This window comes from Rana temporaria, chromosome 2, assembly GCF_905171775.1.
Source record: "Rana temporaria chromosome 2, aRanTem1.1, whole genome shotgun sequence".
Taxonomy (NCBI): Eukaryota; Metazoa; Chordata; class Amphibia; order Anura; family Ranidae; genus Rana; species Rana temporaria.
In genome coordinates this window covers 117,247,572-117,260,208 of record NC_053490.1, presented here as the reverse complement: position 1 = coordinate 117,260,208, position 12,637 = coordinate 117,247,572, and the positions used below count along the sequence as shown (strand labels likewise).

General features: G+C 40.0%; 1 protein-coding gene across 1 annotated transcript in view; it reads left to right on the top strand.

The window, feature by feature from the left end:
* SLC4A8 (solute carrier family 4 member 8) overlaps positions 1-12,637 on the top strand; it is a 200,458-nt gene that overhangs the window by 131,812 nt on the left and 56,009 nt on the right. Inside the window, exons 7-13 of the mRNA XM_040340821.1 lie at positions 813-904; positions 1,129-1,286; positions 4,827-4,914; positions 5,353-5,499; positions 8,134-8,234; positions 9,354-9,528; positions 10,050-10,183. Of these exons, the coding sequence (XP_040196755.1) occupies positions 813-904; positions 1,129-1,286; positions 4,827-4,914; positions 5,353-5,499; positions 8,134-8,234; positions 9,354-9,528; positions 10,050-10,183 (895 nt within the window). The remainder of the gene's footprint in view (positions 1-812; positions 905-1,128; positions 1,287-4,826; positions 4,915-5,352; positions 5,500-8,133; positions 8,235-9,353; positions 9,529-10,049; positions 10,184-12,637) is intronic.

Here is a 12,637-nt window from a genome sequence, read left to right as displayed (position 1 = left end):
CAAAACAATTAACAATGCACTGAATTTATTAAAACTGAAGCAGCCAGAATCTAGAACAGCTGTGCATGGCAGACAGTCAGTGTCCATCTTTATCTTTTTGTTTTCAAAGCTTAAAGTGATTGTAAAGTCTTTTTTTTTTTTTCCTATAAAAATAACAAACATGTTATATGTCCCTGCTCTGTGCAGTGGCTTTGCACAGAGCAGCCCAGATCCTCCTCTTCTTGAGTGCCTCTTTGGCTCTCCTGGCCCCTCCCTCCTGTTGAGTGCCCCCACAGCAGCAGCTTGCTATGGGGCACCCGAGTCGAGTCACAGCTCCCTGTGTCCATTTGTGGCCGTGGCCCGGCCCCACCCCCTATGTCTCCTAATTGGCTAGCTGACTTTGACAGCAGGAGCCAATGGCACTGATGCTGTCTCTCAGCCAATGGGGAAGGAGAGTATCGGACGGCTGAGACACTCGTGGACCTTGCTGGACAGAGATGGGGCTCAGGTAAGTATTTGAGGGGCTGAAAGGGGCTGCTGGACACAGAAGGCTTTTTATCTTGATGCATAGAATGCATTAAGATGAAAAAATAACTCCTGCTTTTACAACTCCTTTAACTAAACAAGCTGAAGGTAAAAGCTGATAGGTTGCCATGCACAGCTGCTACAGATTCTGTCTGCTCCAGTTTTGATAATGATCATCCGTTTTCTTGTGGTTTCTCAGACTGCTTGTCCTTATTGTGCAAGACATTACAAATGTATATATTGTAAAAGTATTTCAATATGTATAACGGCACCAATAAATCAAGTGAAGCTAATCATTTATCTTACAGGTTTATCAGTGTTTCCTCAATCTACTCCCTCTACTTTAGAAGTAAAAAATGGAGGAAGCCACGACAACAGCAGTGCTGTTGATCTCAGTAAGGTTGGTATTACCTCTTAGATTTTGTAGATTCCACTTTTATCATAGGTACCTATATCCTGATGGAAGAGAAGCACAGGAGAATAGGGTAAGGAAGAGAATATTGGAGTGTGGGGGACATAAACGAGAGCCACACGGATTAGTATAATTTTGTATTGCTGCTAGCAAACATGTAGAGTAGATGGAGTTGTACTGCACACAAATGTGTGTTGTTGTTGTGTTTTAAGGTGGATCTTCACTTCATGAAAAAAATTCCCACGGGAGCAGAAGCCTCTAATGTCCTTGTTGGAGAACTGGATTTTCTAGAACGACCCATTGTAGCATTTGTTCGCCTGTCTCCAGCAGTTCTCCTCACCGGACTGACAGAAGTCCCTATACCAACTAGGTAAGATGGACTTAATATTGTGTAAATACATTATTGTTTTGCTCTAGTTTATGTCATTGGAACATTATTAATATTCACAAGATACGTTTAAAAATGGATTACATTTTTACAACATATAGTCACTAATGACCATTGCAGGTAGTTTGTGATTTGATGCTTGTCACAAAAGATTCTGAAATTCTTCCTGTTTTCTTGGTTCTGAGATGCTTAACAGCCTAGCAGATAGTCTTACTCTACATAATGCAACTGCTTAGCATTACCGATGTAGGCTGCTTTCACACTGAGGCGCTATAGCCCTAAAAATAGTGCCTGCAAAGCGCCCTGAAAGAGCCTCTCCTTTTCACTCCAGTGTTAAAGCCCGAGGGTTTTCACACTGGAGCGGTGCGCTCGCAGGATGGTAAAAAAAGTCCTGCTAACCACATCTTTGCAGGCAGTTTTAACCCTTTTTCGGCTGCTACTGTGGGTTAAAAGCACCCCGCTAGCAACCGAATAGAGCTGAAAAAACAGTAAAGCGCCGCTAAAAATAGCGGTGCTTTACCGCAGACGCCTGCCGCTGCTCAGTGTGAAAGCAGCCTTACTGTTATATTGTTGGTTATATTGTTTGCATTACTGACTTTTCTTTTTAGAAAGAAAGTATATGCACAATAGGGAAAAAACATGTTGCCCATTCAAATTCTGTTAACTGGTCTTCTTTTAGGATTTCCATAGGTAACACCTCTGCATTTCCCATTTCCATGTACATACTAGTACATACTAGGGTGAGGAAAAAGTGTAGCGCTAAGTGCAATAGAGACAAGGATATCTCTAAATAAAACAAATGATAAATCACTATACAAGGTAATTGTAAAGTGACAAAACAAAAATGGAGGTGGTGTGGATGAAAAAACTAGTGTTAGAAACAAACACAACCAAATGGCGATATAAAGTCCATCAAACAACTGGTGAATGAAGGGATGATGGAATGACCACGTAGATCCTCAAAGGCAAACAAACTTTTCTTATATTCAATGAAGATAAAATGCGTTTACCAGAAGGCGTGGATCTGTCTGTCAGCGACAACAGATCTATAAGGCATGGACACTCACAGGGCACAATCTGCTCGGCTTTCTCGAACTGGATCAACAATGGAGATGAGTCTTCAGTGGAGGGCCATGGATGTGCGATATCCTGGAATGATGTCCCGAAAATCCAAGATGTCTGGCCCCAAATGAATGGGGGGGAAGGGGGATGGTGAACCCCTTGAGAGATGGGACAAAACTGGGGTGGAAGGCTCCAAACAACATGTGGGGGAGAGAAAGAAAAACGCAGCCCCAATGGTGCAGGTCAAAAAATATAAAAGGTTTTAATGTAATAAAACCACAGGTACATAAAAGTGGTCACAAATATAAAAAGGGGGCAATATGAGGAATGGTAAAAACTTACCATTTTTACCAAGAACCCCATTCTAAGCCCTATACTAAATGTCTTGTGAAAGAAAGATGTGTATACTTATCTGATCTAAAATGCAATGTGATTATCGGACAAATGCTCGTCTTTTTTTTTTTTTTTTACAATTCTAGTCTCCATATCAAAAACAAATAGATTACTAAAGTATGAAAATTCTTGTACGACAGAATATAAGTTTGTGTTTGTCCCTTTTTTACAATTTCAGACGAAAGCTGTGTACGAACGATCAGATTATCATATGATCGCTTCAAAAGCAGTATTTTTTGTACGATGTTCTGATCGTATGTACAGGGCTTAAGTGTGCTCCGGTCTGCTCACATGATCGGCTCCCAGTGGTGGCTTCAGGGGAGAGGAGGGAGCACCAACAACCGATGCCCCATAGTAATTTTATGGGGGACGTTACCGCCCAGGTTTTGTAGCCGTTGTTGGCAATCTCTCCTTTCTCCTAAAGCCAGCTACTGGAGAGATCATGTGACCGCACCGGAGGACCTTTAGGTTAGGCAAGTATATACCCCTTTCCTTAACGGAATAGTTTGTATAGGGCTTAAACCAGAGCTCAGCTTTAAAGTATTCTATATAAACATTGTAAGATTATCTTTATTTAATTTTAGTTTGAATGTTGTGGTAGTCAGGCCTTTCAGACAGTAGATATTCATTATCCTCCTAATTAATTGTGCTGTGTTCCAGCTACTTACCAATGTTTTTATATTGTTAGATATCTATTAGACTGTAACCGCTGAGATCTAATTCCACTTCCACTGCTTTCTCACAGCCACATATTTTCACTATCTCATACTAAATCGCCAAAGTGCAGGTTTATTTATTACATAAGTACAATGTTGTACATAGCTGTTACTAAATCCATGTTTCATTTTTGAAAGCAAAGACAAAAGTGGAGTGTTGTAAGTATTGCACAGGCCCTGTAGGCTTTTGCACACATCCAAACCTTGCCTTCATAATGGATTAGTGATAAAACAGCACAAGCATATTTAACTAACCTTGCCAACCATCGTGGTTCTACAAGGTGAGCTTTCCCACAATCACAATGGGAGGTTGCATAGTTCAAATCTATTTTAGGACAGGAAAACTTCTTGTATACATGCATCCAAATCTCCCTTACCTCTGAAGCTCGATTAGTGCGCTGATCGCTCTCCACAGGCTACTGACAGGCAGTGAGGAAACCATGTGACGCCTCCTCACTGCCTGTTTTAACCCCTGTTTTAACCCCATTTTTTACCAACAAATGTGCTGCAATTGTGTGGCTTCCCATTGACTTAAATGTTTAGCGGGCTTGCCATCCGCTGATTACTACAAGTCAGGTTAACTTTGCTGCAGGGGCAAAGCATTGCTGCCATGGCACGTAAACACCCCCGCCTGCTTCCAATTGGGGGGTCGGTTGACAGGTGGTCAAAAAGGTTCAGGCTGAGGTGTAGGCCCCTGTTGTATAGAAGGTATACCAGCGTAAGGAAAATGTATCTAGTGATCAATGAACATTTAAAGTAGTTGTAAACCCCATTCATGAAATCTGCACTTAGCACATGTATCTGTAGTGTTTACTTGTCTCTTCAAAGTGTTGTTTTTCTCTGGTGCTTCGTTCTGCTGTTTTTTGGGGTTGATTTGGCAAAAAAGTAAAGGCTGTTCACTAAGCAAAGTGAAGGGAACCTGAATTCAAATTATTATCCATTTATGTTTAAGTATTTTTACTAGCACGTGACTGGCTATTTAAAGTGATCTCGTGTTCATATTATTTAATATTGCTTTGCAAAGTGAACATATTATATTGCTTCATTTATGTTGTAAACAGCCTTTACTCCTTTAGTAAATCAAACAATGCTTACAATTCTTTGGCGTATATTTGTTAGAGTAAAGAACGATCCCTTTGCAAAGTACATATTCACTACGCTTGGTGAATAAGATGAAGCTATGTTTACTTTAAATACCCAACCAAGTGCAAGGAAATAAAAAAAAGAAGATTTTTGCTTGTACTTTATTCAATAAGCTAGTTGAACATTCAATTTGTTAAGTGAACATATTCTACTCTTTTTTTTTGTATGTAGTTGGATTGTTCATCTAGTTTATATGATTATCTTTCAGGTTCTTATTTATCTTGTTGGGACCTGTAGGAAAAGCACAACAGTACCATGAGATTGGCAGATCCATGGCTACTATAATGACCGATGAGGTAAATTAATATTTTTTTTTTATACTGTTCTTGTTGACAAAATAAATTACACAAAAGCTACCAGTTTCAACTGTAAATCTCTAGTTATGATCTCAAGAAGTGCTCAACTGCCTCATGTTTAATTTATTATTTCTTTAGTTATGTATATGACAGAATTCATCTCGTTCCCATTGGTAGGCAGCAGGCAAAGTTGCCAGAAATTTAACACAGTCGACAAAACAGTAAAAATGTGTGCAGTCTTGTCACTATAAATCATGATTGAGAGATAACACCTATTTCATGAGAGTTTTGTTTAAATAAAATAAGTCATCTACAGATTACTGGAAAAAAATTAAGATAAATGGGCCAATTTGAACTTTATTGTCTTACTTACAATCACACTATACCGTGTTCTGTATGTGTTTTTTTTTTCTTTACTACAATAAAATCTATTTATAGATTTTTCATGATGTTGCTTACAAAGCAAAAGACCGAACAGACTTGCTAGCTGGAATTGATGAGTTCCTGGATCAAGTGACAGTACTTCCACCTGGAGAATGGGACCCATCTATCAGAATTGAGCCACCAAAAAATGTTCCTTCTCAGGTTGGTATAATTTTTAGTATGTGACTGTTTGTTATTAGGAATTTTGCTTTAAAAAAATAGAATAACAGTGGAAATACAGTGACTGAGACTACTGCTGATTGCCTTGATCAGTATATATTCATGTTATGCTTTGAGTGGACAGATGCTTATGCTGACCATTTTTCCAGCCCACCAGTAGTTTCTGCAGTTTACTGTAGCGCCTCTGCACTACCATTTCATGGCAATTTATTTCGTCCTCTCTTCTGCACTTTGGGAGTTCAACAAAATGCTTGCTCTCTTTGGGGTTATCCCATTTTGGGTAATTTAGACAACCTCCTGCTGCAGGAAATGTTGCAAAGGTTCCTGTGGATCCTGAACCTTAAATTTTCACTGGTTCTGACTCTTAGCATTTGGAGTATCTGGTGTTTGTTTTGGACACTTCCCATCCTAGAATGTTCTCTTCCCCCAGGATCTAACTTTAGACTCTAAAGACTCAAGTTCATGTTATTAAATGCAGACATCCTCCAACCCTCTGTTTCTTGATGAGGGTCTTGTGACTGATGGCTTCCAGATGATCAAAACTAACTGCTAAGTCAACTTTAGGCATGAAATTCTATTTAGGGCCTTTGTGCAGGGGTTTCCCATTTTTGTTCTTTTGGCACTTCAGAAGGCCACATTTGGACCTATAAGAAGCATTCCTCTATACTTTGAGCCACAAATTTGTATTTCTTGTTGCCGTCACCTTAGTCAGGTGAGTATCCGACCTGATGACTTTAGACCGCCAGGAACCTTTTTTTTTTGGTCATGACGAATGACAAGGTGGTATTGAGTCCCAAGACATCCTTTCCAAAGTCATCCCACTTTCCACCTTGACATTGCTCTTCTGTCCCTCTGTCCATCTCCAGTTCACCAAAAAGATATCACCCTCTATTGTTGGAAAGTGGTCCAGGCTTTGCAAGTCTGTCTCTCAGCCACTGCTTCCTATTGGAAGACTAATTCCCCTTTTTGTCATTCTGGCTTCTCGATTTATATCCTGACAGATCACCATTCAGGCTTATGGTCCTAAGGTTCAGGTTTCCACCTTTTCAGTAAAGGCTTACTCCATTAGGGCAGAAAAGGCCTCTTAGGATTTTTAGCATCAGACCTCTGTTTCCAATATTTGCAAGGCTGCCACATGTTCACCCACTCTGAATTCTATCAAGTGGACAGTTCTGCCTCATCTGATGACAGCTTTGGGTGTGCGATCCTTCACCAGGCGTCTTTTTGAGCTGCAGGCAGTTAGTTCTTGTTGTTTACATTGTTCCTGTTAGAAGTTGTTTTTCTGTGTTGTTGCCTCTCAGGTGGATTGATTTTTACACATTCCAAAGGTTTAAGACTTTGTGTGTCCCAAAATGGAATAGAAAGAGGATTTATTTGTTCTTGAACTCCATTGTAAAATCCTGTAAAATCCCTTTCTTGGAGTCCATTGAGGGGCACAGGCCCCACATCTCATTGTTTTGGTACTGGTTTGCTTTAGAACGGATGTATTATACCCTGGGCTAGCCTACAGTTTTTCATTTGCCATCAGTGTCCAATAATCCTGTAGGTGGCAATATATCATAAAGCTTTTAAATGGTATCAAATCTAAAATCAAAAATATAATATATTGCAGGTTACCAATCTTTAGATGGGGTGGCTGCATCAGTTTGTTTAGGCCTTTTTCCCTCTTTGTTTGTCCTGGTGATCTGGCCAGTGACACACCACCTGTATACTGCCTTGTACACATGATTGGAATTTCCGATGAAAAAAGTCTGAAGGAGTTTTTTCATTGGATATCCCGACAGTGTGTATGCCCCATCTGAGTTTTTCCTTTGGAAATTCCGACAAACTTGGAGAACATGTTCTCTTTTTTTTTCCGACGGAATTTCCATTCGTCTGTATGGAACTCCGACTGAGAAAAAAAACATGCATGCTCAGAATCAAGTCGACACATTCTTGGAAGCATTGAACTTAATTTTTCTCGGCTCGTCGTAATGTTGGTGACTGTCAGTCACCAGCTTTCTGCTCTGCCCCTCTGGCACTCACTGGAGGGCTGTGCTGTAAAGGGGGTGGGAGGGGCTGGCTCAGGCTCTCAGCTAATTGCTTGGAGGCTGAGCCATGTGCCGGCCCAGGTGATATGGACGTCCTCTGGCACAACTCCAGGGCAACCTAAAACTGCCTCTGATCCAAATTGTGAAAACATGCAGATGAAGAGAAACAGTCTGCTGCTTTCAATGTCCAACCGCAAAGAGGAGGAACTTTTATTGTTACCACAGCTTTATAGACAGAATGACATCATTCATATGAGCACAACTGATTTGCTTAGTCCATATATTATTTTCTTTTTGTGACGTCTATTCTTGACCTTGTGGCTCACATTCCACACTCATTCGCCATTTTTGCTTCTTCGGTGGAGGGGGCCGGAAGGAGGGAGGAATAGCAGCTGTTTTCACTTATCACCCTTAAAGGCTTTTTTTTAACTCTATAATGACTTCTTTTAAGGAAAGTAATAGTGTTGCAACACACAAGCAAGTTGAATAATCCTGTTTTCTTGCAAGACGCCAGCATGCATTTTTTCTGGATAAAATTTATTCCCAATGCATAAAATTTAAATGTATGTGAATTCCTGTGTTGCAGGAGAAAAGGAAGATGCCTGGAGTCCCCAATGGAAATGTCTGCCATGTAGATCCTGAACCAGAGCCAGAAGAAAGTGGACCAGAATTGCAGCGCACAGGAAGGTTAGTGGATGTTTGTTGAAATAATTCAGAGTTAGACACTTACTGCAGACTAGAAAGAATAAAGTCCCAGCTCAAATCTACCTACAATAGGACCCTCTATGTCAGATATTAATATTAATCATAATTATTTTTAACCTTTATTGATCAAATGACTAGCTCCTACTAGGCTACTAAATTATTGTAGGAAAAGCTTTATATTAGCAAAGAACCTATCATAGAGTAAGTTTAAGGTAACTAAAGCCTGGTACACACTATTGTTTTTTTCTTTCATTTAACCCCACGGGTTGGACGAAAAAAACTGTCAGCTCCCGGTCGGAGCCGCTGTACTAACCATGCAAGGTTAGTTCAGCGATCTCCCCCACTAGGCTGCTGTGATCTTACAGGGGGATGCATCCCCACCCCCCTTGCCAAAACATTCAGATCAGCCCTCTCTGAAATTGGCTGAGAGCTGATCAGTAGTCGATTGACTGCTGGTTTTCCAGCATGCACATCCCACAGAAGCTGTCCAAATGGCCGGATTCTGACGGACAGACCGGCATACGCAAGGGCAGAATGTCTGCTGTGTTTTTTTCTTTTTTTTTTTTCTTAACCGACATTCTGCCTGTGTGTACAGGGCTTTATTTTGTGAAAAGTGGAGCTTTTGCTTATAGCAATCAAGCAGATGTCATTGTCCTAATTTAATCCGTTGCTTTGAGCACTATCTCGGTTTTTATTTCAGGCTCCTTTTTGTGTTTTTTTTACAAGTAAGCCTCCTGTGAGTCCTATATATTGATACCAAAGTGAAGGTAAAGCTGAAGGTTAGCCTTTCAAAAATGTACTGCAACCTATGAAAATACCTGACTTGAGCAGCTGCAGTCTTCCTATAGGTGTGAACACAGACCGCTCCCTATTTTGGGAGGGTGGAGGCATTCGAGCCTCCAGCTGCTGCAAAGAAGTCATGCATTTTTAGTAAATTTGCAGCCCAATGCCAAAAAAAAAAAGTTGTGATTCAATGAAAACATTACCACTGAGCAAACTTTAGTCAGGCACATCACCCAGTGGACAGTCATTTGTTAGAAAATAGCTACTGGTATTTTTCTGCTCCTGGCAGTGAATGGCGCTTTGTATTATTCATTGCAGGGTTTTTGGTGGTCTGGTGGTAGACATCAAGAGGAAAGCTCCTTGGTACTGGAGTGACTACAGGGATGCGCTGAGCTTGCAGTGTGTGGCTTCTTTCCTCTTCCTGTACTGTGCTTGCATGTCTCCGGTCATCACATTTGGGGGTTTGCTTGGAGAAGCTACAGAAGGTCGAATAGTAAGAAACTTACCTGTGCCTAACATCGACTAGAACCACCCTCACTTTCTGCCTCACTTTCCTCCTGAAAAACACAAGACTGGCCAGCAAACCTTGCTTCATTAAATCAGCTGTTTTAATTGCCATCTTTTTATTTCTAATCAGGATAATCCTTATCTCTGGCTTTATTTAAGCACCAAGCGTGTTTGCCGTCGCTTAGTTAATGGCCAATTAATGGGTTTAAAGCTCAGCTTTTTCCACTGGTGTTGATCAGGCTTTGCTGCAAAGTATTTGATTACAGGCAAAAGCAAATAAACCTAATTATTCTACTGAAATAGCTTGCAAACTGATAATCAATAATGTTAAAGTGGTCGGGGTGGGGGAAATCATATTACATAAACAACATATTATTAATCTAGTTTTACAACTCCACAGACACATTAAATCAGGTCTTCCTTGTTTACAATTGCATGTCATCTGGAAATAAGCTATGTGTTGTTTTGTGTGATGTGCACACTAACCTGATATTTGTGCCCCTACAGAGTGCAATAGAATCCCTGTTTGGTGCTTCTATGACAGGAATCGCTTACTCGCTGTTTGCTGGGCAACCGTTGACGATCCTGGGCAGTACAGGACCAGTACTGGTGTTTGAGAAGATTCTCTTCAAGTTCTGCAAGTAAAAAAAAAAAAAAAAAAAATTCTTATTAGTAATCCCCACCGCAAAATTAAACCTACTAGACCAGCTATTATTTGTACTGTCACATGCTGTATATGTACATCTACAGGACAACAGTTTGAAATACTACAGTAGCATGTCACAGCAATATGAGGGCCACGTGTGTTCAAGAGGACTATCCAGAGTTATATAAACATATATTGGAGCACTATTTTTATGTAATTATCTTAAATAATTATTAGATCAAAAACTATTTTTTAAGCTGAAACAAAATCCCCAGCCTGCCTCTCAATCACAAGATTGTTTTTTGTTATATATTGTATATTAAACGCAAGAACAGTCAGCCGATCTGGGCTGATGACGCTTTAAAACACAAAAATAAATAAAATGAATGAGCTGCTCCTATAATAAACTGCTACTGAAAGAAAGCAACCCAAGAAGTTCATATATGTAATTCATAGGTTGAAACGGAGCTAGAAGGTGATATGAATGAACACCAAATTGTGATAAACGGCTCTATGAAGGGCGAGTCCAGCAGAGACTTGGTAATCCTAGAGCGTGTTCATAGAGGATCTCGTCAGAAAGGATGACAGGCCTTCACCGCACCATGTGACACCGTTCCCCTCAAATTTAACACTCTCCAGAGGGGTTTCAGCTTTAGTGTATAAATGGATCTTTAGCCAGCGATGACTCCACTTCCTTAAGTCTTTACTTGTGGTCACAAGGGGTTAGTGCATCATTCCCAACACAAGCGATCAATCATAAAGGAATTTCACTTAAAGGTTCAATGCTGGCTTATTACATAAGGAAAAATAAACAATCCTGTTTTAAAACATTTATTTCCAGCAAAAAAAAAACAACCTTTTTATGATTTATACTTACACACTGTTAGATATAAAAAAAAAAGTATTTCATGGTATCACCATCTGGTCTGTACAGCACAGCACAATACTCTCTCACAGTTCAGGAGATGTTTCGTCCACGGTGATTCCTGGGTGAAGATCATAGCAGCTGACAGATGCAACGAGCCATCTGGTCAGGTCTAGATGCGTTTTGTCATTATGTCTTTCTCAATAGGCATGGGTAGCAAAAGACTTGAGACTGGGGTGGAGGTTCACCTTCCAGCAGGACAACAACCCTAAACATACAGCCAGAGCTACAATGAAATAGTTTAGATCAAAGTCCAGACCTAAATCCAATTGAGAATCGGTGGCAAGACTTGAAAATTGCTGTTCACAGATGCGTTCCATCAAATCTGACAGAGCTTGAGCTATTTTGCCAAGAAGAATAGGCAAAAATGTAATTCTCCTAGATGTGCAAAGCTGGTAGAGACCTCCCCAAAAGACTTGCAGCTGTAATCACAGTGAAAGGTGTTCCTACAAAGTATTGACTCGGGGGGGCTAAATACAAATGCACTCCACTCTGTTCACATATTTATTTGTAAAACATTTTGAAAACCATTTATCATTTTCCTTCCACTTCACAATTATGTGTCACTTTGTGTCGGCCTATCACATAAAATCCCAAAAAATACATTTGCGTTTATGGTTGTAACATGGCAAAATGTGGAAAATTTCAGGGAATATGAATACTTTTTCAAGGCACTTTATTTGTGTGCCAAAATCCAGTATGCCCAAAAATCCACACTTAAAATCCAATGATCCACTTGTAACCCTATTGCACTTCGGGTTTCACCAGATACTTTAAGCAAGAGAGGCCTGGATATTGGTATCAGCCTATTCGCATTATTAGCTTATTCTCCCCCCTTTATAAGAGAAAATTGCACATGATTAAAGAATCATTTGTTATTGTCAGTATATTTTCTAGGCATACAGTACATCAGCAATGATGCAACGTTTTCCTTAAATATTTTGATCATGTTTTATTTATGCTCCAAGTAATGCTTAATGGCGTATTTTATTCATAAATGTACTTCCTGCCTTTAGGGTATGGCATTCATTATTTTCCCCTCACTGGCTTCTCTGAGATGTTCATCTGTAAGCTTTCCGATTTCTACACAGTGCCTGGACAAGCTACACCTCTAGCTCTTCATTAGTCACCATTTTCATCATCTTTGCACTGTACACTACCATACAAAATGGTGGTCTTAGGTGAAAAGTAAGGCACCATACCTTTTTTTATTGGAGTATGCAGTGCATGTACAAAGTTAGGAGTGTGGGGCTTGGTGATCTCACTAGAGAAAAATAGCCAGAGCCGTCACCTGTAAACTTTGTGCAGTCAAGTGAGTTGATTTAGCAAATGAGTTAAGAATCTTAATCCAAAAAATTTTAGTTTTTACTTTGAATACCCAATTGTGTGTTTTTGAAATAAACAGGAATTTGCTTTTTGCGTGAATAGACCCTTGATGTGTAGGCATGGAAGATATGTTTTTTCCTGTTTGTAGTACTGAGAGGGGCCTGGGGGTTTTGGAAGCCTAAAAGGGCCATCCTATGC